The sequence below is a fragment of the Podarcis tiliguerta genome (assembly GCF_965153285.1).
Source record: "Podarcis tiliguerta genome assembly, chromosome: 2".
Lineage (NCBI taxonomy): Eukaryota > Metazoa > Chordata > Lepidosauria > Squamata > Lacertidae > Podarcis > Podarcis tiliguerta.
The window spans coordinates 109,022,940-109,050,232 of NC_139535.1; the positions used below are offsets into that span (position 1 = coordinate 109,022,940).

Here is a 27,293-nt window from a genome sequence, read left to right on the forward strand (position 1 = left end):
ATAGAAAGTGTCTTCCCACCTGTGCCTCCAAGGGCTTTCCGAGGTGCAAAGGGTGACAATGAAGGAGTGAGTCTTCTTAGTAATGGCTCCAACTGATGAATACTCTTTCCCCCAAAAAGGCCCTCCTGGCATTTGCATTAATGTTGTTTCCATGCCATGAAAGGACTTCTCTTTTCTCCCAAGTCCCTATATTGCTTTCCCCCTGTGAACTGATGGTGATTCCTTCTCTGGTATTGAGGTACTAGCTGCTTGGCTCAGTGTGTTGCTTCTACTGACCAACGGGTCAGTAAATAAATAAATGAACTGCCCTACTCACAAGCATGGCAGTGTCAACAGGTGAGGCTGAGAGGAGCAACCCTCCACTGGGTGCCCAGGCCAGGCTGGTGACGGGGCTGTGACCAGGGTGGCTGAGTACCTGGGCGCAGCCAGATGAAGGCCTGTTGGGGGACAGGAGAGAGACAATATCATTCCTCCACAGGCAGAAGGAATGCAAACAAAGAAGCAGTAATAAGCAGGGCTATGTATATTCTGTACACCTGAGATTACACAGCTGTCCTGCAGTCCATCATCCTGAGAATGCTTGCTTTGACTGTATATGCAGCTATAGAAATCGACAACATGCACATTGCCTAGTGAAATACCAGGAGCCAGAGAAGGCGGAGATGAACATCAAAAGCAGGGGTTGGGAACCCTTTCGCACCCTGATGGCCATTCTCTCTTGTGGGCAACCTTTCAGGGGCCACTTAACAGTGGTGGGTGGTGTCAGAGCAAAAATGCTCCCCATCCTTATCCAGGCAAGCAAGAGATATTACGAGCATTGAGGGGTACATTCCAGCCAGGAAGAACCACAAGTGTAGGGCACACAGCAGGGTCACTGAGAGCTGAGGCCTGGGGTGGGGGTCATAATCTTGAGGGCCAGATAGAGAGGCATGGGGGGCCACATTCAGGCCACGGACCTGAGGTTCCCCACCCCTGATCCAACCTTCAGCAAAGTGTCCGTCCCACAAGGGGAGCAAAAGAAGAACCTGGTGTACTGATTTGCTTGCACCATCTTATCAGATCGGATTGGGGAGGGGGGCTTAAGAAAGGTACAGGCAGCTTTCTGGAAAATGTGGAAAGACAGGTGGATAAAGGTTGTGGAAGGGGGAAGATCAGCTACTTGGCATCTTCTGTGGCCCTTCTTTATGTGCCTCCTCCATAAGAGGTCCGGAGAGTGGCAACACGAGAACACGCCTTTTCTGCAGTGGGTCTCCATTTGCGGAATGCTCTCCCCAGTGAGGTTCGCCAGGCGCCTTCATTATAAACCTTTAGGCACCAGGCAAAAGCGTTCCTCTTTAACCAGACCTTTGGCTGATTGACATCTGATGCCCTTTTAAAATGTGTTTGGGAGGAGGGGAATTCTTGGGTTCTTTCTGTTTTTGTTTTTATTATGTATTTTGTGTTTTAATACTGTGATTTTATGCTGTGAACCACCCTGAGACCTGTGGGTATAGGGCACTATACAAATTAACAACAACAGGATAGCCTTTAAAGACAGAGCCCAGGGTGAGAAAGAAATCCCTGACGATCTCAAGGACCTGAAACCTGCTAAGTCAGGAATGGGGAAAATGTGAGGGCTCTCCCATTGCTGACTCCCAGCTCCCATCAGCCCCAGCCAGCATTGCTGATGATTAGGAATGTTGAGAGTTGCAGTCAAGCAACATATGAAGGTCTCATATGTTGCTTGCCGAGTGTTTCTTTACAGCTCAGATCGTGGCGACAAGCAGCCACTGGGCCATTCAAACTTCAGACAGGCCCTGCAGCCCTTACCTGGTGGACAGTGAAGTGGGGTCCAGATGCCAAACCAGCACACAGCTGTGACATGCCACAGCAAGGATAGATGCGCACAGTGGCTTCCATGCCACTGATGCCACGTTCCTCTGCAAGCGATGCTTCAGGATCGGGATGGTGGCACTGCAGAAGAGAAGCAGGGAAGAGGGAACCACAGAAGAAATTGAACCAGAAACTTTCCAGCTAAGGAGATATATCATGGGCTATATCAGAACAAGAACTGGCAGCTCTGATTGGCCCATGACTACCCTGTGATCTTCAAAGCCAAGGATTCTGAAGTCACATTCAAGCCCAATACTTTTGGCCACACCGTTCTGCTGGTTCACAGGGTGGACTGGACCTCTGCTCATCCTATATGCCACTTAGCACAGCTGTGACAACTACAGTGATACCTCGGGTTACATACTCTTCAGGTTACATATGCTTCAGGTTACAGACTCAGCTAACCCAGAAATATTACCTTGGGTTAAGAACTTTGCTTCAGGATGAGAACAGAAATCATGCAGCAGTGGCGCAGCAGCAGCGGGAGGCCCCATTAGCTAAAGTGGTGCTTCAGGTTAAGAACAGTTAAGAACAGACCTCCAGAAAGTACCACTGTACTTTTAGCCCCTTGTTTACAATGGCCAATGGTGCTATGGTCAATGGTGTTGCGTTCTACAGAGGGCACAGGCAAAAGATGGTGCAGAAGTCCCCTGCGGTCTGTTCCTGGAGGGGGATTTAATTAGCACCTGCAGGTTGCTAGGATCCTTGGAAAGAATGCTGGACTAGTTCAATCTGGCTTTGACCCAGTCAGCAAGACACTTCTTATTTTCTAAGGAGTGCACACTCAGGAGCACTTAACATTGGTAAGTTATGCTTAACTGACAGGAGATCTGATGTATGTACTCTTGCATTGTAAAGTTCAGAACGCATCCACGGGCCATGAGGTCACTGGATTAATTAAAAAAATACAGTGGTACCTCGGGTTACAGACGCTTCAGGTTACAGACTCCGCTAACCCAGAAATAGTACCTTGGGTTAAGAACTTTGCTTCAGGATGAGAACAGAAATCGTGGGGTGGCGGCGCGGCAGCAGCAGGAGGCCCCAATAGCTAAAGTGGTGCTTCAGGTTAAGAACAGTTTCAGGTTAAGAACGGACCTCCAGAATGAATTAAGTACGCAACCAGAGGTACCACTGTATATATATTGTGCAAGACTGAGGTCAGAGCACCCATATGGCAGATTACACTCCTCTGGGAATTTTAACTCGTATTTGTCCCCAACACCCTTGGCCAGCGTAGTCCCATGTCAGCACTGAGGTCTGCCAACCTATTATAGCCTGGGAAATAATTACATAACTCAATTCAAACCTGGAAATGGCAGGAGAGAGCTGGAGTGTCCTCATGGCTCTTGCGGAGACCTTCCCAGGAGCCCAAAGATGATGTCTATGAGGGTGGAGGAAGCCCTGAAGAGCCCAGGGGGGCTTTGTTTATGCTGCTCAACCCCCCCACATGACAGGTGATGTGAGAGTTAGCACAGCAGCCGCAGCCGCTTTCCTGTGTGTCCTTCAGCCTTTTGCCGGCTCCTGAGCTTCAACTCTAGTTGTGAATACAGTATTTTTTGCTATAGATTGAAGGGAGAGCAGCAGAGAGGATGTTTAAAGGGTGCTCCCCACTTACGCGATTTTCACTTATGCATGCAGGGGCACAGAACATAACCCCCGTGTAAATAGGGGAGGGGGCGCCTGTATTCTTTTTCGAGGCTCAACTCGCTTATTGGGTTGTTGTTGTTTTTTTAAAAAAACAAGATTACTCTTATTTGTATTTAACTCAGTTATTTTCCTTGCCCTGAGATGACAAATTTGCAAACCATTATGCTAGGTTGCACTGCTACTGCTGCTGCTGCACACTGCTAGAGAGATTATGGCATGCTTTGTTCAGAGTTGCCTGTGAGCAGATAGATGGGGCCCTGCCAATCCTAACAGAAACTTGGCTGCTCAGGTGCGGAGAGGAAAACCCCAACCCGCTCACCTGCTTGCATTGTAAACACGGATGGAGTCATCCAGCAGGGCCACAGCAAACTTGCTGGTGTGAGGATGCCAGGCGAAGGCTCGGATTGAGCAGCCTGCCCTGGAGGGTGAAGACAGGAAAGAGTAAGGGAGCATTAGGCAAGTTTCAATACACAAAGAGTCAGATGGCAGCTAAGGTATGTGGAAGCTAGACACATTTGGGTGGATGGGACCCAGAGTACACACTCAAGGAAGGCTACATGCAAACTGCTCACCCCTGAGCAGACTATATTCATCTTGTATACATAAGCAGGATGGCTGAGTACTGGTTTAAAGGAGGAGCTCCTCCATCACCAATATTTCATTGCATAACTGCAGGTGAAGTGAGGATCCTTGTTTGTGCTAGTAATTATAAATGAAGAACCAATGAGTGTTAGTTATTCCAGGTTCATCAATCTAGTGAATATAAGAGTGGGGGAAAGGCCAATGCATGTTTATATGGGTGCAGATCATCCCGCAGGGACCGCTTGGGAATAAGCTATTCATACCTATACTGCACAGTTTTAGTGCCTAGATCCAAGGTTCAATCTCACCAAGAGGTACAGGAAGATGTAAACAAATGTGCCACTGCCTCCTTGCTTCAGATCGAAGATGAAGCAGAGCTTTCCTCTACACCCACTGGGTACTTGAAGCTTGGGGGGAAGAGGCAGAGGAAGCTGAGCCATCTCCGGCTCTCCTCTTTAGCTCCAAGCTAGAGAAGGGAGCTTGCCTTTACAGCCGAGGGATGCTCCCAGTGTCCCTTCTGTACAGGGGCAGAGCAAGCCTCTGAGCTGTTGGAGGGGGGCTTGTTTTCTGCACCCCACAGCTTTAAACACAGAGCTGAAAGGCGATTTCCCCCTAGAACTGAATTTGAGATACAGCATAAGGTATGGGGCAATCCTTGACCTGATGGCAACTGGTTTTTTGGACAGTCAAAGCCAGCGAAAAATTGCTGTCCCCTGCCTAGCACCTAAGTAGATGGGAAACTGCTCAAAACCTTACATGCATGCCAAGAACCGTACACATACATGCACACACACACACACACACACACACACAAACACGGGTGGGGAGATAACTTACCAATCCACAGCCTGGGAGAACTGTGCTATCATGTCTTCACTTTGCAGCTTTGGAGGAAATGATAGACAGAAAAATTTAGTACTTCTAAGAGCAGCCGCTCATGATGTGACCCAGCTTTAAATCTGGATCTGAAGCAAGCTACGTGTTGAACACAGTTTCAAGGGAACTGGTGGGTGGTCAACATGTGAATGGGGTGGGGAATAAGATTCCTTCTAGAAAAAAGGGGGAGGGGAAACCATGCAATTAGTGTTCAGTTGCCATGGCTGTCCTCCCTCCCCCACAGCCCTGCTCCCAGTGTGGACCATTAGATTATCTACCAACTGCCAATGTTCTTCGGTCTTGCTCAGGCCGACTTTGCACAAGCCTCACCGACAAATGGGGAAAGAAGGAGCCATGGAGAGAGGAGACCCAACAGCAGAGTGCTAATGTGTAGCGGGATCCTGCTTTCATCCATCGGAGAGCTGCAAAGGCAAGGAAGGAGATGGTGGAAGAAATCTGAGCCATTTGTCAAAGCAGTGTGGAGCCTCAAGACAGGATTTGGCAAGCAATGGGTCTTAATCCTGTACCCTGGATGGGGTGGGGGGATTAAAAGCAGCCCCAAAGAAAAAGACAGTGTGACATCGAAACATCTTTGCAATGAGTTTAAAGCAGGGATGGGGAGCCCCCAGTCAGCATGGCCAATGTTCAAGGTTGATGGGAGTTGGAGTCCAATAAAATCTGGTGGCCTCAAGTCCCTTGTACCTGGTTTAAAGTGGGCAATGGGTCCAATATGTACAACTGTATTGAAAGCTACCTAGCTCCTTTGCAGAATCTGTCCAAGGCAGCTCATCCATCCCCTGGTCCAAGTCACCATCCTCCTCTGCATATGCAAGCTCTTCAAGCACTCCAGCGATTCCAACGTCACGCCTAGGGGTAGAGCATTTTGTGAAATCTCCTGCACATCAACGGGGGGAGGTGGTGCTGTGCAAATGTTATTTTCATTGTGCAAGCTACTAATGGGCAAATATGCTATTTAATAGCAAAAGGGGGGTGCATGTAAGGAGTGCAAAACTTTCCTCCCAGGGACCAGTTATCTCCCTATAGTCTGACCTTGCTCTTCAAAGGTACTTTCTCCTCAGTGGTGCTCTGATAGCAGCATAGGTAAAGGTAAAGGGATCCCTGACCATTAGAGTCCAGTCGTGGCCGACTCTGGAGTTGCGGCGCTCATCTCGCTTTACTGGCCAAGGGAGCTGGCGTACAGCTTCCGGATCATGTGGCTAGCATGACTAAGCCACTTCTGGTGAACCAGAGCAGCACACGGAAACGCCGTTTACCTTCCCGCCGGAGCGGTACCTATTTATCTGCTTGCACTTTGACGTGCTTTCAAACTGCTAGGTTGGCAGGAGCAGAGACCAAGCAACGGGAGCTCACCCCGTCGCGGGGATTCGAACCGCCAACCTTCTGATCAGCAAGTCCTAGGCTCTGTGGTTTAACCCACAGTGCCACCTGCGTCGCTTTGTACTTGCCTAAGTGAGAAAGCTTTGCATGGTGGACTGTGGGGAGGCAATCAGTGAGCAGAAGGAAGGAGGAATTTGCACTCTTCCCCTCTGTGCCCCATCTGCTGTTACGACTGGGTTCTTCCTCCCTCCCCAGCCTTCTCGGCTCATCCCTTTTACTATGTGACTGGGGCAGATCAATGTTTTAACTCCCAGGTCAGATCAAATTTGGTCCATACTCACCAGGCATTGATGCACCTCTTCCATAGTGACTCACGGTGATGGATGAAGGCAGGTTTAGTGCTGTGTTCCTGTCGACTGTGAGCTTTCAGAGTTTCTTTGGGGATGGTCAGGACAGGCAAGTCTTCTAGCTGTACAGCCAACCAAGACAATCAATAGTAAGTGAAAAGGCCGGGGGGGGGGATGCTTGAACAAACAAACAAAACTAGGAAAGAGAATCAACCAAAGCAAAAGTTTTGTTTTACACTGCATTCCACAGATGCAGTAACTGGAATTCATGGGTACAGAATTCAGAATAGGTAAAATTTCGCACTTTGTGGGAGAAGAGGAGCACATTTTTATTCCTTCAAGCTGATTGAAGCACTGGAGAATGTGCAGGCAACACATAGTGAAATAAAAATAGCCAGAAACCCGGGTCTACGTAGGACTTTTCTTATTAAACGTGTGAAGCTTCATGCGCTGCAAAGAACTTTGGTCTTCTTTATGACTAGCAGAAATAGAATGAATTGTGAAAATAAATGTGCAAATCTGCATAAGATATATAGGTCACAGAATTCAGGTGTGGAACCTAACTTTTTACTCCTATTTTAAGTATCTAGTACATCAGTGATGTCCAACCAGTCGACTGTGATGATACAGTACATGATACAGGCAACTCCCATCTTGTGCATGTTTGATGTATCCATAACCATGGATCCACACACCATGTTCAGCACCAGAAGAGGGCGGAAGAAGCTTACATGCACTCCACTGACACATGCCATGACCTGGAACGTAACCCCTGCGTAAATAGGGAGTTGCCTATATTTGTTTACTAAATATGCCCACCAGTATTCTTTTCAATAATTTTCTCTGGCTGGCTGCTCCTTTTCTGGCTGCACATTTATGTGACAAACAGCATGTTCAATTAGTAGTTATGGAAGCCTTTTGACAGCCAAAATGACTCAAGAACAAGCTAGAGCATCTATTATCTCATCGCTACCTAACATTAGTTTCTTCCTGTGACTGAAAACTGTTGCTTACCTGTCCTTGGAAAGAAAGTGGAAGCTTCTCAAAGCTGTGGCCAGAAACCAGGGCATTATTAAATTCATAAAGTGTGATGTCTCCCGGAGGCGGAGGGGGTGGGAAGAGCGCTAGGGAACACATCCTCCTGGGGATCCAGACAAAAAGCCACAAATTGCAGTGAGAGAGAAAAGATTTTGCTTGTTCAGTGCCATCAAATATACCATTTTCATATTTTTCTAGTAATCAGTATGATTGGACTATAAGTTTACTGAATTTCCAGGCAGCTTGGAAGAACCACCACTTCAAAAGTACTTCAGGACTTTCATTTTTGAGGGGAAGGGGAGTCGTTTTCAGATTCTTCTAGGAACTGAGATGTCTTAGAAGATATATGTGCTCATTAGGAGGTATCCTAACAAGTCCAACCACCCCAGTCAGTATGTTCTGCATGTCTTTATAGGGAGAACATAAAAACATTGACTAGTGTATACAGTATGCTTAGTGGGAAAGGGCAGAATGAATCCAGACTCCTCCTGCTGAATTGGTGCTATCAACAGTGATCTAGCCAGTGCTACAGCTCCTGGATTGGGCATGTGCAGTATAAGAAAGAAAGAGATAAAATGCTTATGAATATATACAATTGTGAGTCATTTTCCTGTATAAAGTGTTACTTACTTCCAACCAAATATGTACAGGATCGGGTTGTAAGTGTTCTCAGGTGGCGTTAAAGAGAGATTCAACAAAAACCATTAACGCACTATTGTTTTGTCAAAGACACGTTGCAGAAAAAGTCTGAGGGGCCACTGTCCACTTTTGTTAAGTAAGGGAAATTGTAAATAGCAAGCGTCTGAAATGCAGGGGCAATGTCAACCAGGTGAGTAGCCCCCAGAACATTATGCCATAGGTCTGATTCCGTGTATATATATTTTGCAATGAAAAGTTCAACCAGAGGATTTTGTCCCTAGTAACATACTAAAAGCTGGGGGAACATGCTTCTAAAACATGAAAAAATGTTCCTCTATAACCAGGACTGTGGCCTTCAACTATCTGTGGCTGTTTAGAAGTGGGTAGCGTGTTTTTACTGCATTTCTTTTTCCTTTTGGTTTTGATGTGTCTGCGTGGGGTGGGTTGTTTCCCGCCACCCATGTTGGTCCATTCCATAAATTATAGAATTGTAGAGTTGGAACGGGCCACCATAAGGCCATCTAGCCCAATCCCTGCAATGCAGGAATCTCAGCAAAAGCATCCATGACAGATGGCCACCCAACTTCTGCTTTGAAACCTCCAAGGAAGGAGAGTCCACCACCTCTTGTAGGAGCTTGTTTCATTGTCAAACAGTTATTGCTGTCAGAAAGCTCTTTCTGATGTCTGCAGTAGTTGGAATCTCCATTCCTGTTAACTTGAATCCATTGGTTCTGGTCCTACCCTCTGGGGCAGCAGAAAACAAGCTTTCTCCATCCTCCATGTGGTGGCCTTTTAGATATTTGAAGAAAGCTACCATATGAACAGGGGACGCGAGTGGCGCTGTGGGTAAAACCTCAGCGCCTAGGACTTGCCAATCGTCAGGTTGGCGGTTCGAATCCCCGCGGCGGCGTGCGCTCCTGCTGCTCGGTCCCAGCGCCTGCCAACCTAGCAGTTCGAAAGCACTCCCGGGTGCAAGTAGATAAATAGGGACCGCTTACTAGCGGGAAGGTAAACGGCGTTTCCGTGGGCTGCGCTGGCTCGCCAGATGCAGCTTGTCACGCTGGCCACGTGACCCGGAAGTGTCTTCGGACAGCGCTGGCCCCCGGCCTCTTAAGTGAGATGGGCGCACAACCCTAGAGTCGGACACGACTGGCCCGTACGGGCAGGGGTACCTTTACCTTTACCTTTACCATATGAACACTGGAAGGAGTGTGGGGAGAGAGAAAACGCCATGGTGCACCTGCAACAGTGAAACTGGATACCTCCATCTGCAACAAAACATGTCTCTTCTGTATCGCTCTCTACAGCAGGCGCTGCGACTCTCCAACAGTTTGACTTTAACCCCCAAAGCACACTCCTACACTGTCTTTTCAGACAGATGGATGCCAACAACCACCACATCTCCTCTGAGTCTCCTCTTTTCCACACTAAGCATACCCAGCTCCCTCAACCATTCCTCATATGGCTTGGTTTCCAGACCCTTGATCATCTCGGTCGCCCTTGTTTGGTTGTTAAGTCGCTTTGGGTCGCCCAAGATAAAGTAACTAACAAATTCAACAAATGACGACGACATACTTATTCCAGAGCTTCTTTAATTTTTTTACACTACCCAAAGATACAGCTTCCTATTTTTGTCGATGTAAATCAAGAGCAAGTTAAAACTTAACTTTCAGGGTTCAGTTCGCTTGTTGTGGTGATACTGCGAATACCCTTAACGGCGGCACAGAAAACTGTCAACTTTAATGCAGGATTTAGTCCAGGATTTTTAAAATGCTGCTTGGCATCCAGGGGAGCATTATTATTTACAGTGGTATCTCGGGTTAAGAACTTAATCCGTTCCGGAGGTCCTTTCTTAACCTGAAACTGTTCTTAACCTGAAGCACCACTTTAGCTAATGGGGCCTCCCGCTGCTGCTGCTGCTGCCCGATTTCTGTTCTCATCCTGAAGCAAAGTTCTTAACCCGAGGTACTATTTCTGGCTTAGCAGAGTCTGTAACCCGAAGTGTCTGTGACCCGAGGTACCACTGTATTGGCTGCCTCCCATGCACGTCACAATGCCATGTTGTTGTTGTTGTTGTTTAGTCGTGTCCGACTCTTCGTGATCCCATGGACCAGAGCACGCCAGGCACTTCTGTCCTCCACTGCCTCCCACAGTTTGGTCAAACTCATGCCGGTAACTTCAAGAACACTGTCCAACCATCTTGTCCTCTGCCGTCCCCTTCTCCTTGTGCCCTTCCCCAACATCAGGGTCTTTTCCAGGGAGTCTTCTCTTCTCATGAGGTGACCAAAGTATTGGAGCCTCAGCTTCACGATCTGTCCTTCCAGTGAGAACTCAGGGCTGATTTCCTTAAGAATGGAGAGGTTTGATCTTCTTGCAGTCCATGGGACTCTCAAGAGTCTCCTCCAGCACCATAATTCAAAAGCATCAATTCTTCTGCGATCAGCCTTCTTTATGGTCCAGCTCTCACTTCCATACATCACTACTGGGAAAACCATGGCTTTTACTATACGGACCTTTGTCTGCAAGGTGATGTCTCTACTTTTTAAGATGCTGTCTAGGTTTGTCATTGCTTTTCTCAATGCCATGTACAAAGTGCAATAGAAGCAGCGGGAAGAAATAGCAAGCTGCTCCTGTTGGCCAGAGCGTGGTGCTGATAACGCCAAGAAGGGGGCAGGTGCCACCCCTATATGGGGCAGCTATATATTCCTGCAATGCGGGGAGGGGGGCTGGACTAGATGACCCTCAGGGTCCCTTCCGACTCTACGACCCTGAGATGCCGAGGCCTTGCGCTGCGGAGGCAGGGCGGGCTGGTGAAAGAGAGGGCAGCGGCGACGCCTGCACTTCCACAGGTGAGGCGAAGGGGGAAATTCAACAGGTTCGCCTGACCCCGGGGCCGGCACCTCATCGCTTAAAAGCCCCATTCCTCGATTAATAGGGGGTTAATAGGCCTGCCCACCCACCGCCCGCCTCGGAAGCGGCCCTCACTCACCCTCAGGCCCGCCGCTTTCGCCGCAAACTCCTCACAGCCGACTTTGGCTTTTCCCGGGCGCCGTTCGGGCAGCGGCGACGGGAGCCGCGAGGCGCCACAAGAGCCCGGCAAGCGAACGCCTCGCGCAGCCGCAGTCGAGGAGGGGAGAGCGTCGGTTTCCATATGGCTGAGCACGCCACCTACTGGCTCTGGCGGGTAGCGCAGCACGCTTCTCTTCCCCAGTCCGGCGCGAGGTGCTTTCTTAAAGGGGCCGACGCCCGGTTGCAACACACACAAGAGGCTGGCGGGTTGCAGGCTGATGCTATTGAATTCAAGGGCCGGTCTCCCAGCCAACGTGATGTGGTGCCGTGCGCTGCAACATACCTCCTTTCGCAGTAAGACTTGCATGCATGGGCATAGCCAGGATTCCCACCCCCGCTGTTTTTCTGTTTTCTGCATTTTTATTTTGTACTTTTCAAGTTTATACATTTCACAAATTTTATGCATTTCTCTAATTTTGCAATCATTTTGACATTTCAAAACTTGACTTCCTTCCCCCTCCTTCTACAGTTCCTTAAATTTATTTTTAATATCTCCATATTTAAATTCTTAATTTGCTCATTTATTCATCTTTAAATATACACTTATAAAACTGCAGGTTATTACGAGAATCCTGCCAATGTTTTTATCTGTTTATAATTTATCTGTAAATGTTCAATAAACCATTTCCATTCTTTTAGTTAAAAATTGTTATCTTGATTTCTTATTCTTCTGGTAAGTTTCACCATTTCTGCATACTCTGTAAGTTTTTGTATCCATTCTTCCTTTCCTGGGACTTCTGCTTCTTTCCATTTGGGGGCAAGCAACGTTCTTGCTGCTGTAGCAGCATACATGAATATGTTTCTACAGTGGTACCTCAGGTGACTTATGCTTCAGGTTATAGACTCCACTAACCCAGAAATAGTGCTTCAGGTTAAGTACTTTGCTTCAGGATGAGAACAGAAATTGTATGGCACGGCAGCAGCAGGAGGCCCCATTAGCTAAAGTGGTGCTTCAGGTTAAGAACAGTTTCAGGTTAAGTACAGACCTCCGGAATGAATTAAGTACTTAACCTGAGGTACCACTGTATATGTTTTAGGTAGTTCTGTCCCTATAATTCCCCAAAGAAAAACTTCTAGTTTTTTTTACAAAGGTTATTTTAAACATCCTTTTCATTTCATTCTATATCATTTTCTTTTCTGTTTTCTTTTCTCAGTCACTTCTGTTTTCTTCACTTCTCACTTCCCTCTGTGATCCCCTAGTCCCATGCCGTGGGTCTCCATTTATGTGATTTTCACCTGTGGCCCCCTTGGAATATCTTGGGGGTGGCCAGGGGCCCATATGCTTGGGAAACACTGTTGTGAAGCCACCCATAAAATGGGATAAATGTCCCAGAGAGGTTGCAGTTCTTTTGTGACAACGAGATAATCTTTTCTAGAGGCCCTGCTCTTGGAGTATGGAAATTTAGAACTGATGAAGCTTTTCCCGCCAGGGATATAAATGGTGGGGAAAGCTTCACCTGTCTGAAGTTAATGTGAAGGAATGCTCCTCAATACTCAAGGCCCTGCCAGGGAGGAACTAAGAAAGAATGAAATCAAGATACACTATGCCCACAGCATTTCCCCCTGATCCACCAAGCTTGTAACTCCATCAGGAAAAGAAATGAGATTTGTCTGGCATGACTTGCCTTTGAGAAACCCATGCTGCGTTTTAGGAATTGCAGCATCCTGTTTGTTATGTACTGAGTTGAATAGGATCCAAAATTCAGCAGTCTGATTGGTCCTAGAACAATAGGATTCAGAATGCAGCAGTCTGATTGGTCCTAGAACAAGGTAGCAATATGATTGGTCTGCAGGAGCCACCCAAACCAGCTCCAGATGGAAGTGAATCCACAACCTGATTGGCCTACAGGAGAATTCTGGAATTAGCCAATCACGTGGGGCCCATTGTGTAAATAATGTATATAAAGCAGATATTTTGGGGGAACTTTCATTCCTCCTCCCACTATGAGCTGAATAAAGAGCCTGAAATCCACTCTCGACTCAGAGTCTATTTCACTGTTCTAAGAGCTCACAGACCTGCTGGGATGCTTGGGATAAGGGGAGTTTGGGATGGTGGGATGGAGTAGCCCCATCTCTTGTAGAAAGGGTGGGGGCTGCCCCTATTTTGGGTTGTGGGGACTGGGCAGCAGGCTGCTCCTTCTCTTGGTGTAAGGAGGGTTTGGGGCTGCCCTTTCTATTGGGATGACATGAGGGCCGCACCTTCTCTTGGGGGGGGGGTGTTCCTGGTGGAAGCTGCCCCCATCTCTCCTTGGGGGCTGTGGTGTTAACTGTCCCCTTCCCTCGTGGGGGGACCTGGCAAGGGGAGGGGGTTAGGAGGACCTGCAAGCCCTAAGGGTCTTCCTGGCAGCCTCTGGGCTGAAATGAAAAGAAAAAGAGAGGGACACTTCATTCATTCATAAAATTATTTCTATACTGCTTTGTCTCATACACACACACACATTCATGGAAGCTGTTCACAGCAATCCAAGCCATAGAATAATTAAAGACAGGCATGCATTAACCCTTTCTGGAGGGCTGTGTCATGCTTTGGTCATGAATATAAGGCGTGTGGCTAGGTGCATGCCTACAAGTATACAGAAGCACAAATACAGTCCCATACCCTGAAAGAAAGCGCTGCGGAAAAATGCGAGTTGCCCTTTAAATTTAAAATCCCCTTAGGAACAGCTGGCCTCTCTATGAAAAACTGTGCAAGTAGCAGGCTAAGCTCTGCAAAACCTTTGCAGAATAGCTTGTCGGCACCTCATCCATCAAACAGCAGACACCACCTTGTGGAAGTTATTATCATTAAATGTATTTATTAAAAGTGTACATTGCCCTTAATCCACAGAACTCAGGGTGCTGACAACATAAAAATGCAATATAAAAGCACTAAATACATGACAAACATGAACAAAAAATAAACAAACAACCCACCCCCCCACCCACCAAATAATAACATTATTAATTAAGGCCTATAAACTCACTTTTATGAATAAAAAACTCTGTAAACATTAAAATGAAATGTTCCATTTTGTTAATCTTCAATCCAAATTTTAAGATTAAATTTTTCAATCTATTTGTCAATTCCTGCTCACTGGAGTCATCTGTTGGGGCCGGCTGCAGCCACGGACAGCTTTTATTTACAATATTTTTTTCAGGTTGGCACCCATAGGTGCCAGGTCCAGGGGGGCCTGGGCACACATATTTTTTTTCATGGACCATTTATTGATGTTCCAGTGCATATACATAATATTTACATAGAATTTCATATTTCCTATACAGTGGTACCTAGGGATGCGAACGGGATCCGTTCCGGAGCCCCGTTTGCATCCCAAAGCGAACGTAACCCGTGTCTGCGTGTGTCGCGTTTTGGTGCTTCTGCGCATGCGTGTGACATCATTTGACGGTCTGCGCATGCGCACGTGGCAAAACCCGGAAGTAACGTGCTCCATTACTTCCGGGTCGCCGCGGAGCGCAACCCGAAAATGCTTATCCTGAAGCATATTCATCCCGAGGTATGACTGTAGAGTGGTACCTCAGGTTAAGTACTTAATTCGTTCCAGAGGTCTGTTCTTAACCTGAAACTGTTCTTAAACTGAAGCACCACTTTAGCCTACGGGGCCTCTTGCTGCTGCCGCGCCGCCGGAGCGCGATTTCTGTTCTCATCCTGAAGCAAAGTTCTTAACCCGAGCTACTATTTCTGGGTTAGCGGAGTCTGTAACATGAAGCGTATGTAACTTGAAGCGTATGTAACCCAAGGTACCACTGTGGTCAAATTATCATTATAGAATGGGGCATCCCTATTTCCATGGGAGAAATGTTGGAGGGTATGTCTTTGGGCATTTGTGGAAAGTTCTGCCAAGAGGACTATGTCACTGCAGGTCTTTTGAAAAGGTCCTTAAGGCTTGTTTATTTTCTATTGCATTCTCTTGGATTTTTTTAATACAGTGGTACCTCAGGTTACATATGCTTCAGGTTACATACGCTTCAGGTTACAGACTCTGCTAACCCAGAAATAGTGCTTCAGGTTAAGAACTTTGCTTCAGGATAAGAACAGAAATCGTGCTCCGGCGGCACGGCAGCAGCAGGAGGCCCCATTAGCTAAAGTGGTGCTTCAGGTTAAGAACAGTTTCAGGTTAAGGAAAGACCTCCAGAACAAATTAAGTACTTAACCTGAGGTACCACTGTACTGTATTTATACATTCACATTTTGTATTACATTGTAGATCCAAATTTAGTTTTTACTTAGTTATGTCACACAGGAGACATATTATCTCTCCACCACTGACAAAGTGACACTAACAACAAAACAGGATGACCTCCGTTCCCCTCCTCTCCCTGCAGGGGTTATTCTTTATTCCCCCCACTCCCAGATGCCTTGCTCAACCTCCCCTCCCATGTCTCTTCCCTCCCAGGTTCTCTGCAAATGGAAAATGAAGGATCTCCAGGAGAAAGGGACCCTCATTGAGGAGATCTGGGACCTCCTGCTTTCCCAGGTAAGGATCCCAGAGCAGGGCGGAGAGGCTGGCTGCAACTGGGAGGGGGCTGCCTGTGGGTCTTCAGTAGACTTTGGCTACTTCCTGATGCTCCACAGGCATGTTTCCTCTCCCCTGCCCCTTCCTTCCTTCCCCCCAGTTTGGTGTGGCTGCGAGTGAGAAGCTCTAGCAGGCCATTACCAAATGCCAGGGCCCTAGAGTTCCTTCAAACGAAGCAGCAGAGGGGTGTGTCATCCAGGTAAGCTGTGTGAGAAGAGAAGGCTGAGCTCGGGGAAGGGGCCTTTTCAGCTGCTGGCTTGGCACTGTCCCTCTTTTCCCATTGGGGGGGGGCAGGGAGCCTGTCCTCTTCTCGCTGCTGCTCACTCCCTGGGCAAATGCCAGAGTGCAGGAGAACCAGCCAGGTGGTGTAGATTAGGTGACATACTCTAGTTGCACAGCACCCAAATCTCCAGGTGGCGCGAGATTCCAGGGGGGTCTGGGGGCTTTCTCTAGGTTTGGTTTCCTTGGAATAAGGGGCAGCCTCCTGTTCTGACAGCAGCAGCCCAGCTGCCCCGAAGCAGGCAGGAGCTGAGCAGCAAGGCTCATCCCACTTGCTTTGCTGCTTGTGATCCTGGAGGTGGCTGACTCTCTGCTGTCCAGAAACATGTTGTCTGTCTGCTTCCTTCTCTGCCTCTCCCAGGACATCGAGAGCAGCCCTGAATGCCGCCATCGCCAGCTGACCGATTTCCTGGATTGTGAGCTGCGGCGCCCGGCCAGCTACTCTCTGCTGCTGAATAACACCATCCAGCACACTAATGGTTTGCGCTGGGAGCTGCTTTGGGTTTCAAACTAAAACGAAACCAACTTTGCCCGTGTCTCTCTCTCTATCACCCTCTCGCTCTGCACCTTCTCCGCTCAGGGGCGAGCTGGGAGCACCAGTACCTTTGCCTGGCACGCAGTGAGTGCAAGGAGATCCTTGAGGACGACCAGGCGGAGCTGAGGCAGGCAGAGAACCACGTATGGCTGCAAGCCTACCAACAGTCCCTGGATGCCCGATCCCTACGCAAGGGCAGCCGCCCACTGGCCAGGCACTTCCTGGTTGGGCCTCCTCTTCACCCTCCCCTCCAGTCCCTGGCCTTCTCCTGCTTTTCCCCTCCGTTAAAATGCTGCCTTTTTCTGCCCCTGCTGTGCAGAACCTTGACCTCACGGAGCACCACATAATCCAGGAGGGGCCTCTGCAGCTGCGCATCAGCAAGAAGACTGTGGGGATGTGGAAGAAATGACATCTCATGCCAAAACACACATGGTAGAGGCACAGGCCCAGACACCGGAGTGGGGGGCAGGGGGCAAATTTTGATGGTGCCTGGGCCCCCAGGACCCCCTGGACGTGGCACCTATGGGTGCCAGCTTGAACAAAACATTGTAAATAAAAGCAAAGACAAGGATCCTCACAGCAGTCCTGAGCAGCGGTGCCGGGAGGTCAGGAGCCCAGCTTAGACGAGGAGACTTGAATGGAACTTCTGCCTGACCGTATGAGCAGGAATTGATAAACCAACAGCTGTTGGGTAAGGAATTGGAGATGAGGAATAAATTGTCAGAGATAAATACATTACATCAACTGCAACAGGGGGGGAAACAGGGATGCATCAAGGAACTAGAGCCAGAAGTTAACTTTTTTGTCTTAAATTTGATGTAATTTGGCACTGATTTGTTAAAAATTTTGGGGGGGGGACCCCAATAAATATTGGCCCCCAAAAAGGAACTTCTGCCGGACAAATTGAGTCATCTTCAAGGAGAAGATCAACCACTGAATAACACAATATCTTCAGAACACTTTCTTTCCCTTCTGAACTTGTGTTTAGCAAAATAGTTGCTTTCCTCGCTTAAACAAGCCTCTGGGGCTAGCCTCGGGGGGGGGGGATCCAAACTCCCTTCTGCAACACAGAGTTTTGAGGAGGAAAATAGGCACTTGCCATCTGACGCTATCGGAACAGGGTGGTGGGTTTTTTGGTGCTCATATGAGAAGATGCTGTAGAAGGGATTTCAGCCCAGCTGGTTTTTGCTAGATGTTCCTCTTTTGCAGCAATTCACAGGCTGTGTAATGCTCCCACTGCTTCTCCTCATCTCCTGCAAAAGGGGGAGTCCAGTGGGGAGGGGTTAGGTACCCCTGAGAAGGTGGGCAGCCGCCACAAGCCCCCATTCTAATCTATCTATCTATAAGACACACATACCTCTACCCTGCTTTTTGACACTTAAGGTATTTATAGCTTGTTTTAAACTGCCTGAATGGTTGTAATTCACCCTGGGAGAATGGGAGGGGGGAGAATAAGAGGCAAACATCTTATGCTTATATGATCCTTTTGTTAGGGCTGGACATCACCATCAGAGAGACCATCAGTGTGCTGGATCGTGTTATTCAGCAGCAGAGAGTAGCTGGTCAGGTCTGCATCTCAGACTCAAGGAAATCCTTTAGCTGGTGGTGGTGGCATTCAGGGCAGCTCTCGGTTTTCTGGGAGAGGCAGAGAAGGAAGCAGACAGATAACATGTTTCTGGACAGCAGAGAGAGTCAGCCACCTCCAGGATCACAAGCAGCAAAGCAAGCGGGGTGAGCCTTGCTGCTCAGCTCCTGCTTGCTATGGGGCTTCTCCTTTGGGGCAACTGGGCGGCTGCTGTCAGAACAGGAGGCTGCCCCTCATTCCAAGGAAACCAAACCTAGGGAAAGCCCCTGGATCCCTTTGGAATCTTGCGCCACCTGGAGATTGCGGTAGCGGGCAAAAATAGTTTAGCACCCAAGAGCCACAGAAAAGGGTCACCGTTCAAAGTGAATTTGAGTCATTTTGTACTTTGGTAGGTTCAACAAGCAATAGCATGCAAACCACAACTAATACATATGTATCATACTTTTTTTGTAGAATGGGCTAACCATGAACTTGTTATATTTTAAAAATAAGAAGGGTGTATTTGTGGTTATAAAATATTTCAAAAGTAAGCTTTATTAATTATTTAATAAAACACGTCTCAAAACCCTTTTCTGTGGCACTTAATGCCATTTTTAATGCCTTATTTTGAAAGAGACCAAAATTAGCTTTATTTTGATACCAAAATAAGCCCAATTGGTTGAAAAATAAGTGAAACAGGAGGTTATTTTCTAAACTGACACAGAAATTGCATTAGCCTAAATCATGTGAAAATAGAATTTAAAAAATATTACTCCTGCGCCCAATTTTGGACCAAAAAAATCTTTAAAAAAATAATTTAAGGCAATCTCATAGGCATCTACACACAAATTTTTTTGAAGTAAATCTGAGTTGTGAGAGCACGGTCGAGTATTAAAATCAGGTGATCTGGCGTGGAATGACCCCTAACTGACATCATCTGGCTGGTTCTTCTGCACTCTGGCATTTGCCCAAGGAGTGAAGAGCAGGAAGAAGCGGACAGGCCTCCTGCCCCCCCCCCCCCCAGAATGGGAAAAGAGCCCCCCAGGGAGAGTGCCAAGCCAGCAGCTGAGAAGGCCCCTTCCGTGAGCTCAGCCTCCTCTTCTCACGCAAGCTTACCTGGATGAAGTGTTGCATCCTTCCGCTGCTTGGTTCGCAGGAACTGCAGGGCCCTGGCCTGCTGCAAGCTGAATTTGATGACGGACTGCTGGTCCTCTTTGCTTGCACCCACGTCAAACTGGGGGTTAGGAAGGAAAGAAAGAAGGGGGCAGGGGAGAGGAAACAAGCCTGGTGAGCATCAGGAAATCAAGGCGCCCAACTCAACTGGAGACCCACAGGCAGCCACCTCCCAGTTGCCGCCAGCCTCTCCGCCCTGCTCTGGGATCCTTACCTGGGAAAGCAGGAGGTCCCAAATCTCCTCAATGAGGGGCTCTTTCTCCTGGAGATCCTTCATTTTCCAAAACAGAGAGCCCGGGAGGGGAGGTTGAGCAAGGCAGGGACAGAAGGGGGATAGAAATGGCCTGCTCTGTTTTGAGTGCCACTTCAGTGCTCAGTGGTGGAGAGACAATGTGTCTCATTTATTTATGTCATTTACATCCTGCTTAATGCTCTGGGATCATTACCTGGGAAAGCAGCTTAGGCATCGGTTCAAATTGAAGCTGACCCATAAATTCCAGAGGGTGCAGAATGCTGCAGCGAGGCTCCTCACGGGGTCTCTGCCATGGGAGCATATTCACCCAGTGCTTTTCAAACTGCACTGGCTCCCGGTAGAGTACAGGGTCAGATTTAAGGTGCTGCTTTTGACCTTTAAAGCCCTTCACGGCCTAGGACCCTCGTACCTACGGGACCGCCTCTCCCGGTATGCCCCACGGAGAGCCTCAAGGTCCATAAATAGCAACACCCTAGTGGTCCCGGGCCCTAAGGAAGTTAGATTGGCTTCAACCAGAGCCAGGGCCTTTTCAGCACTGGCCCCGGCCTGGTGGAACGCTCTGCCTCATGAGACCAGGGCCCTGCAGGATCTGCTGATAATATCCTGCTCATTGACATTTTAATAAGTACACCTGAAATAGGAAAATATTGATAATCAAAATGTTTTCCCCCCAACCCACAATAAAACACAATAGAATGACAATGACTCAAATTCCACAGTATTGAGTTACCAATACGAGCATATAAACACTGCCTTGCACAGACTCAGACCAATAGTCCACCTAATCTAATATAATCTACCTTGTTCCACAGTGGCGGCTTTCCAGGGGTTTTAGTCTGTTGGTTGCTTCAAGATTCATAGGCAGAAGCGCTGGCCACCTGACACCCATTTGGCATCTTTGAGGGAAGAGACATGGGAGGGGAGGTTGAGCAAGGCATCTGGGAGTGGGGGGAATAAAGAATAACCCCCGCAGGGAGAGGAGGGGGACGGAGATCATCCTGTTTTGTTGTTAGTGTCACTTTGTCAGTGGTGGAGAGATAATATGTCTCATGTGTGACATAACCAAGTAAAAACTAAATTTGGATCTACAATGTAATAGAAAATGTGAATGTATAAATACAGTACAGTGGTACCTCGGGTTAAGTACTTAATTTGTTCTGGAGGTCCTTTCTTAACCTGAAACTGTTCTTAACCTGAAGCACCACTTTAGCTAATGGGGCCTCCTGCTGCCGCCGCGCCGCAGGAGCACAATTTATGTTCTCATCCTGAAGCAAAGTTCTTAACCTGAAGCACTATTTCTGGGTTGGTGGAGTCTGTAACCTGAAGCGTATGTAACCCGAGGTACCACTGCACAACTTTTTAAATAGACAAAAGGCACCACAAGTTACATCGCATTTTGCAAAGAGTGCAGAGTGGTTCCCCAGGGCTGCTCTCCTACAGATGACTAACAAAGCCCTTTGCTCCACGTTTCACATTGGACAGCGAGTGACTAATTCTGGCTACTCCTCATCAGGGCCAGGATAAAGCCCTGGCCAGTCACCCAGGGCCATGATGCTAAATTACCCTGATATTTTCTACATCAAGCCTCCCCCAAATGGTGGTGCCTTCCAGATTTTGCTATGGGACTCCAACCCCCTTCCTCCCTCTCCCCCTGCCCCCCTGGACCTGCTGTCTGGGGCTGGTGGGAGTTGGGAAACTGATTCAAGAGTTATTCTGCTCCATAATTGGGATGGTAAACTAAGGTTAGCAGGCGTCCCCATGTCCCAGGGACAGTCCCCAGATTTACAAATCAGTCCCCATACAAAATCCATTGAGGTTGAAAAAAAATCTGGTAACCTTATGGTAAACCAAAAAGGGAAACTCAGATAATTCACCAGAAAAACTCCCTGGGGAAATTGCTGGCTCACGTAACACCCAGCGTGAAATTTAGAAAAGTCGAATGACCAAGGAGCATCTTTAAAAACTGGTCATGTGGTTGGCGCATGAATCTTCAGTATGTCCCCCCATGACTTTGCCTTCTGTGCTGCATTGTGCCATAGGGGTAGAAGACAGAAGATGTCGACAAAGTCAGTTAATCCGAAGGGCTTTCAACTGTTCCAACTGACTTTCAACTGACTAAGGAGCCTTTCAAAAAGCTCAAATGGTCTCCAGGAAACGGAATTCCGCCGCCAGTTGTGATGTCAGAGCCTGGCATGGGCTCTGGGCTCCAGGAACACTCCCTCCGCCAAGTCCATGTCACCACTGGGCGACTTCAGACAACCGCCAAGCCCCTGCCCCCCCCCCCGCCTTTACCCCCAAGCAGAAAGCTCAGGCAGCCTTGCACTTTAGCAAATACCTCTCCCGGTATGCCCCACGGAGGACCTTAAGGTCCATAAATAGCAACACCTTAGAGGTCCCGGGCCCTAAGGAAGTTAGATTGGCCTCAACCAGAGCCAGGGCCTTCTCAACACTGGCTCTGGCCTGGTGGAACGCTCTGCCTCATGAGACCAGGGCTCTGCAGGATCTGATTTCTTTCCGCAGGGCCTGTAAGACAGAGTTGTTCCACCTGGCCTTTGGCTTAGAATCAGTTTGATTCCCTCCCCCTCTTTCTTTTTCCTTTCTCCTCCTGTGAAGAGGCTGCATCCTAATGTTTTAATGTATTTTAATCTTGTTTTTTAAATTGTATTTTAATCAATTTGTTTTTATTAGTGGTTGTTAGCCACCCTGAGCCCAGTCCTGGCTGGGGAGGGTGAGGTATAAATACAATTTATTTATTTATTTATTTATTTATTTATTATTATTATTATTATTATTATTATTCATGAGAACTCCCTTTACCAGCTGGGAGTTAACTTGAGCACTTGCGCAAAAATAGAGCACTTGCGCAAAAATAGAGGGATATATTCCTTCACATTATTATTATTATTATTATTATTATTATTATTATTATTATTGCCTCCCTCCACTGGTATCCCTCCCCCTCCCCTTTTCTGAAGATTACCCACTCTGAGACCTCACAGTTAATTCTCCCCTGGCCTCCTCGCCCAAGTAGGACCAATTCAGACAGGTAGCCCTGGGGATTATCTAATGCTTATTGGATGGATTTCCCCTAAATTGATTTCTGAACTTTGAATTTTATTGTTATTCATGTTTTTATACTGTATTTTATGCTGCTTTTACAATTAAGTGTTTTAAATTTGTTGTTAGCCACCCTGAGCCCGGTTGAGGGCTGGCACCAGGAGGGACCAGGGCCAGCCCAGCCCAAGACGTGAGGCAAATCCACCAAGGAAGAAAGATTGGAATGAAGATCTACATCAGGAACACAGAGGGATATAAAGATGCACATCAGGATATGCTGCACCGGTGGATCCTGCCACCTGAGGCGGTCGCCTCACCTTGCCTCATGCGTGGGCTGGCTCTGGGGCAGTGGGGAGGGTTCAATTCAATCCCATGGGTGCAGTTGCACATGCTGGGAAGTATGGATCATGCCATATTCTTCATTAGGAAAACTGGGATTTGATTTGATTTGATTTGATTTGATTTATTGATTTATTTATTTATTTTTATTGAATGATTTTATATTACAAAAAACATTACAACCATACTACCACAAAATACAATTGAGGGGAAAAAATTACATACAGTGGTACCTCAGGTTAAGTACTTAATTCGTTCTGGAGTTCCGTTCTTAACCTGAAACTGTTCTTAACCTGAAGCACCACTTTAGCTAATGGGGCCTCTTGCTGCCGCTGCGCCGCCAGAGCACGATTTCTGTTCTCATCCTGAAGCAAAGTTCTTAACCCGAGGTACTATTTCTGGGTTAGCGGAGTCTGTAACCGAAAGCATATGTAACCTGAAGTGTATGTAACCCGAGGTACCACTGTACATCAATATTTTGTTTGTTATTTCTTATTTACCGTCTTGTTTCCTGCCAAACATCCCATACAAAACACACACACACATAATAATAATAATAATAATAATAATAATAATAATAATAATAATGAAAATAAATATTTTCTTCCGTTTTATCTTACAAAATCTTTTCCTCAGTTTTGGCTTCCAGGAAAACTGGGATTTGTTTTAAAGCAAAACCATTTCCTGGAATTACATTTGGTCTACAAAATGCATTCCAGTAGCGTGATAAAAGGAAACCGTTGTTTCTTGTGAAGAGTCGTCGTCTTTTCATCTCCCTTCTCAAGGATGACTCCGTGACGCAGCTACAGTTTCCTCACAATTTAACACAACCACTCTTGTGTGCTGGGGTTTCCAACAGTGAACATTTCAAAGCATTGAGCTTCAACGCCAGTTATATTTTGGAAGGTTCTAGAACTTGGGGACCACAGGGCCAGCAATTCACCCAAAAGAGCACACCCAAAAGAGCACAAAAGAGACAAATGCGCTTCTGAAATTCAACTGCAGGATGCAATGATAGAGACTTCCTTCTCCTACTCTTTGCCCTCAAAATCTGGATATCAATATGTACATTCCATTTTCGCTATCACAGGCAACAGCCATTGATGAACCTAGTGTCAGGATGCTGTCAGCAACTCCCAGCTGATTGCTGGGAAAGTACAGTCATATCTCGGGTTGAATGTGCTTCAGGTTGAGCGCTTTCGGGTTGCGCTCCGCGGCAACCTGGAAGTAACAGAGCGCTTTACTTCCGGGTTTCGCCGCTCGCGCAGACGCTCAAAATGACGTCACGCGCATGCACGGAAGCGGCAAAAGCGACCTGCGCATGCGCAGACGCACCGTCACGTCTTACGTTCCATTCAGGATGCGAACGGGGCTCCGGAACGGATCCCGTTCGCATCCCAATGTACCACTGTATAAAGACAAGGGAGATTTCTTACCGTTCTTTTTTATTCAGTATTTACAGAGGCTATAGAACCCAGGCTCTTGGATAATATAATGTAATGTAATTTATTAATTGAGTTGAATTTATTTAATTTATATACCGCCCTATACCTGAGGGTCTCAGGACAGTTCACAGAATAAAATCAAAATACAGAATAAAATAAAATACAAAATACAGAATAAAATCAAAATACAGAATAAAATCAAAATACAGTATAAAATACATATACAAAATACATAATAAAAATAACAACCCAATAGCCCCCAACCCAATAGCGTTGTCCCAAGCAAATCTCCACACCCGTCTCTCCCACTTCCTCATTCATCACTTCTACAGGTATTCTGTCTTTGAGCTCTTTGCTCTCCTACTTTCAAGGCTTGCCGGGTTCTGGGTGGGGTGGGGTCTGGAATGCTTTCTAAAGACACTGTGTCCATCAGCTGTCGCCCCTCTGCTGCTGCTTCCTCCTCTATTATTTCCCAACTCCCCCCCCCCATCTGCCTCTGAGTTGTGCCCTCCCGCAAACCCCGGTTATAAATCTAAACTGCCTTCCTCTTCCTCCTCCCTGGAAGGGTCAAGCTGGGGAGGCAGTCTCCATCATTCCTTCTCTGCCCAGTCCCTGACATCTAGTCACTCTTTCCAATAGCAAACTCGTGATGATTGCCAACAGGACTTGCGGGGGAAACAGGGCTACTGAGTAAACAAGTGCGTTTCCGAGCACAATTCAAAGTGTTGGTGCTGGCCTTTAAAGCCCTAAACGGCCTCGGTCCAGTATATCTGAAGGAGCGTCTCCACCTCCATCATTCTATCCGGACACTGAGGTCCAGCACCGAGGAGCTTCTGGCGGTTCCCTCACTGCGAGAAGCCAAGTTACAGGGAACCAGGCAGAGGGCCTTCTCAGTAGTGGCGCCCTCCCTGTGGAACGCCCTTCCACCAGATGTCAAAGAGAACAACTACCAGACTTTTAGAAGACATCTGAAGGGAGCCCTGTTTAGGGAAGCTTTTAATGTTTGATGTATTACAGTATTTTAATATTTTTTTGGAAGCTGTCCAGAGTGGCTGGGGAAGCCCAGCCAGATGGGCAGGGTATAAATTATTATTATTATTATTATAAGGGAGAGCTATCAGCATGTTTGTGGAACCCAAAAGTTTGCAGAAGTGCAAAAAAAAAGCTTTTAAAATAAAACACCTAAGGGGCCGTCTTTCCTGGCCCCAAATAGCCCACACAGGACTGAATACACACAGTTGCGCCGCCACAGACTGCACAAAAGTCTTCCCCAACATGGTGCCCTCCGGATCTTTTCGACAACTCCAATCAGACCCAGCCGAAACATGTCAAGGGCACCAAGTTGGAGAGAGCTGCTGTAGAGTGACAGGAAAGAAAAAAACAACTGTGGGATGGGGAAAGCACTCAGACAGGGGAAACACTGCAACATTTGGTTGCAGCTTTGTTTCTTCTACTTTCCAGCACTTTGCTCTGGTGGGTAAGGATTTACATACCCAAAGAGAGATGTCAGCAGCTTTGGTTGTCCATATTTGTTGTGCCCACACACAACAAATAGGGTGTGTACAGGCATGTAAACACGCGTGCCTATTTAAGTGTGTACAGGCATGTAAACGTGCCTGTTTAAGTGTGTACAGGCATGTAAACATGTGTGCCTATTTAAGTGTGTACAGGCATGTAAACATGTGCCTCTGTGAGTCCAGGTTTGTACAGGTTAGGTAATGCGAGTCGAAAGCAACAGCGTTCTTGTGCAGTCATATGTGAATATTGTGGCACCGTCCACATGATCTTCGCTTCATCGTGCAAGCCCACATTTGTGCACCTCCTTGTGCCTGTGTGTGTGTGTGATCCCTGTTCCATTTACGCCCCTCCTGGATCCCAGCCGTTGGTTAGGAAAGCTTCCAGTCCCTTCTCTGGGGCTATATTTTCGTCTCACTTTTATTATATTTATCTTTGTTTTTCCTAGCGGCCGCAGAAGTTATTTTAAATTTTTTCAGGATATTAAATAAACGCTGTGGCTGGGGGGGCGGGGGCCCAGAAAACCTAAAATTCCTGCCCCATCAGAAAGAGAGAGAGCGAGAGCGCACAGGAAGGGCTCGATAGGAGCCGTGTCTATTTAGATGGAGCCTTAGCCTTGAAGAGATCAGAAGCACCACAAGCCTGGCTCGAGTTCTCTGGTGTCTGGACACAAACATAGGCAAAAGGCAGGCGGGAAGAGCGGGGAGTCAAAGGGAACACACAGTATGTGCCTGGCTGAGAGATGGTGATGAATCAGAGGCGTGATACTTTCCCCTAGCCAGATAACACCATTAGGAAGCTAGTACCGAAAACTGCTAATTATTTAGCACCCAGTGTGTGCCAGGTGGTATACTGTATATTGTTTATGCAATATACAGAAATGATGCGCTCCCATTCCAGAGGGTTATATAGTCTGTGTTGGAAGAACTGGGAAGGAGGTCAAGGGGTAGTCAGTGGGGAGGAGTAGGGCAGGAAGTGGGGCAGACTCCCTTCCCCAGGGAGGCAAAGTTTTCAGAAGCTTGGAGGATTAGCGGCTGGTCAGAAGCAACACCAGGCTGGGGTCAAATGAGATGCACGGCTGCTGCCTAAAATAGCAGCCGCTTGACTCGCTCCACCACCACCCAAACTGCAACATCTAGTAAATCTTACCTGTCTCCTGGTCTCCCTGGGTGCCACATTTTTCCACCCAAAAGCAGGAGCAGCCAGATATG

The 27,293-nt window shown here is 47.4% G+C and overlaps 2 protein-coding genes across 2 annotated transcripts in view; one reads left to right on the forward strand and one right to left on the reverse strand.

The window, feature by feature from the left end:
• The window catches only part of AAAS (aladin WD repeat nucleoporin), a 29,273-nt gene extending 17,814 nt beyond the window's left edge, over positions 1-11,459 (reverse strand). The window contains exons 1-9 of the mRNA XM_083427627.1: positions 11,329-11,459; positions 7,677-7,803; positions 6,657-6,784; positions 5,732-5,844; positions 5,308-5,399; positions 4,939-4,985; positions 3,839-3,937; positions 1,810-1,953; positions 317-437 (exon numbers count right to left, since the gene is read on the reverse strand). Of these exons, the coding sequence (XP_083283753.1) occupies positions 317-437; positions 1,810-1,953; positions 3,839-3,937; positions 4,939-4,985; positions 5,308-5,399; positions 5,732-5,844; positions 6,657-6,784; positions 7,677-7,799 (867 nt within the window). The 5' untranslated portion in view covers positions 7,800-7,803; positions 11,329-11,459. The remainder of the gene's footprint in view (positions 1-316; positions 438-1,809; positions 1,954-3,838; positions 3,938-4,938; positions 4,986-5,307; positions 5,400-5,731; positions 5,845-6,656; positions 6,785-7,676; positions 7,804-11,328) is intronic.
• The window catches only part of MYG1 (MYG1 exonuclease), a 225,535-nt gene that overhangs the window by 45,251 nt on the left and 152,991 nt on the right, over positions 1-27,293 (forward strand). The window lies entirely within an intron of this gene.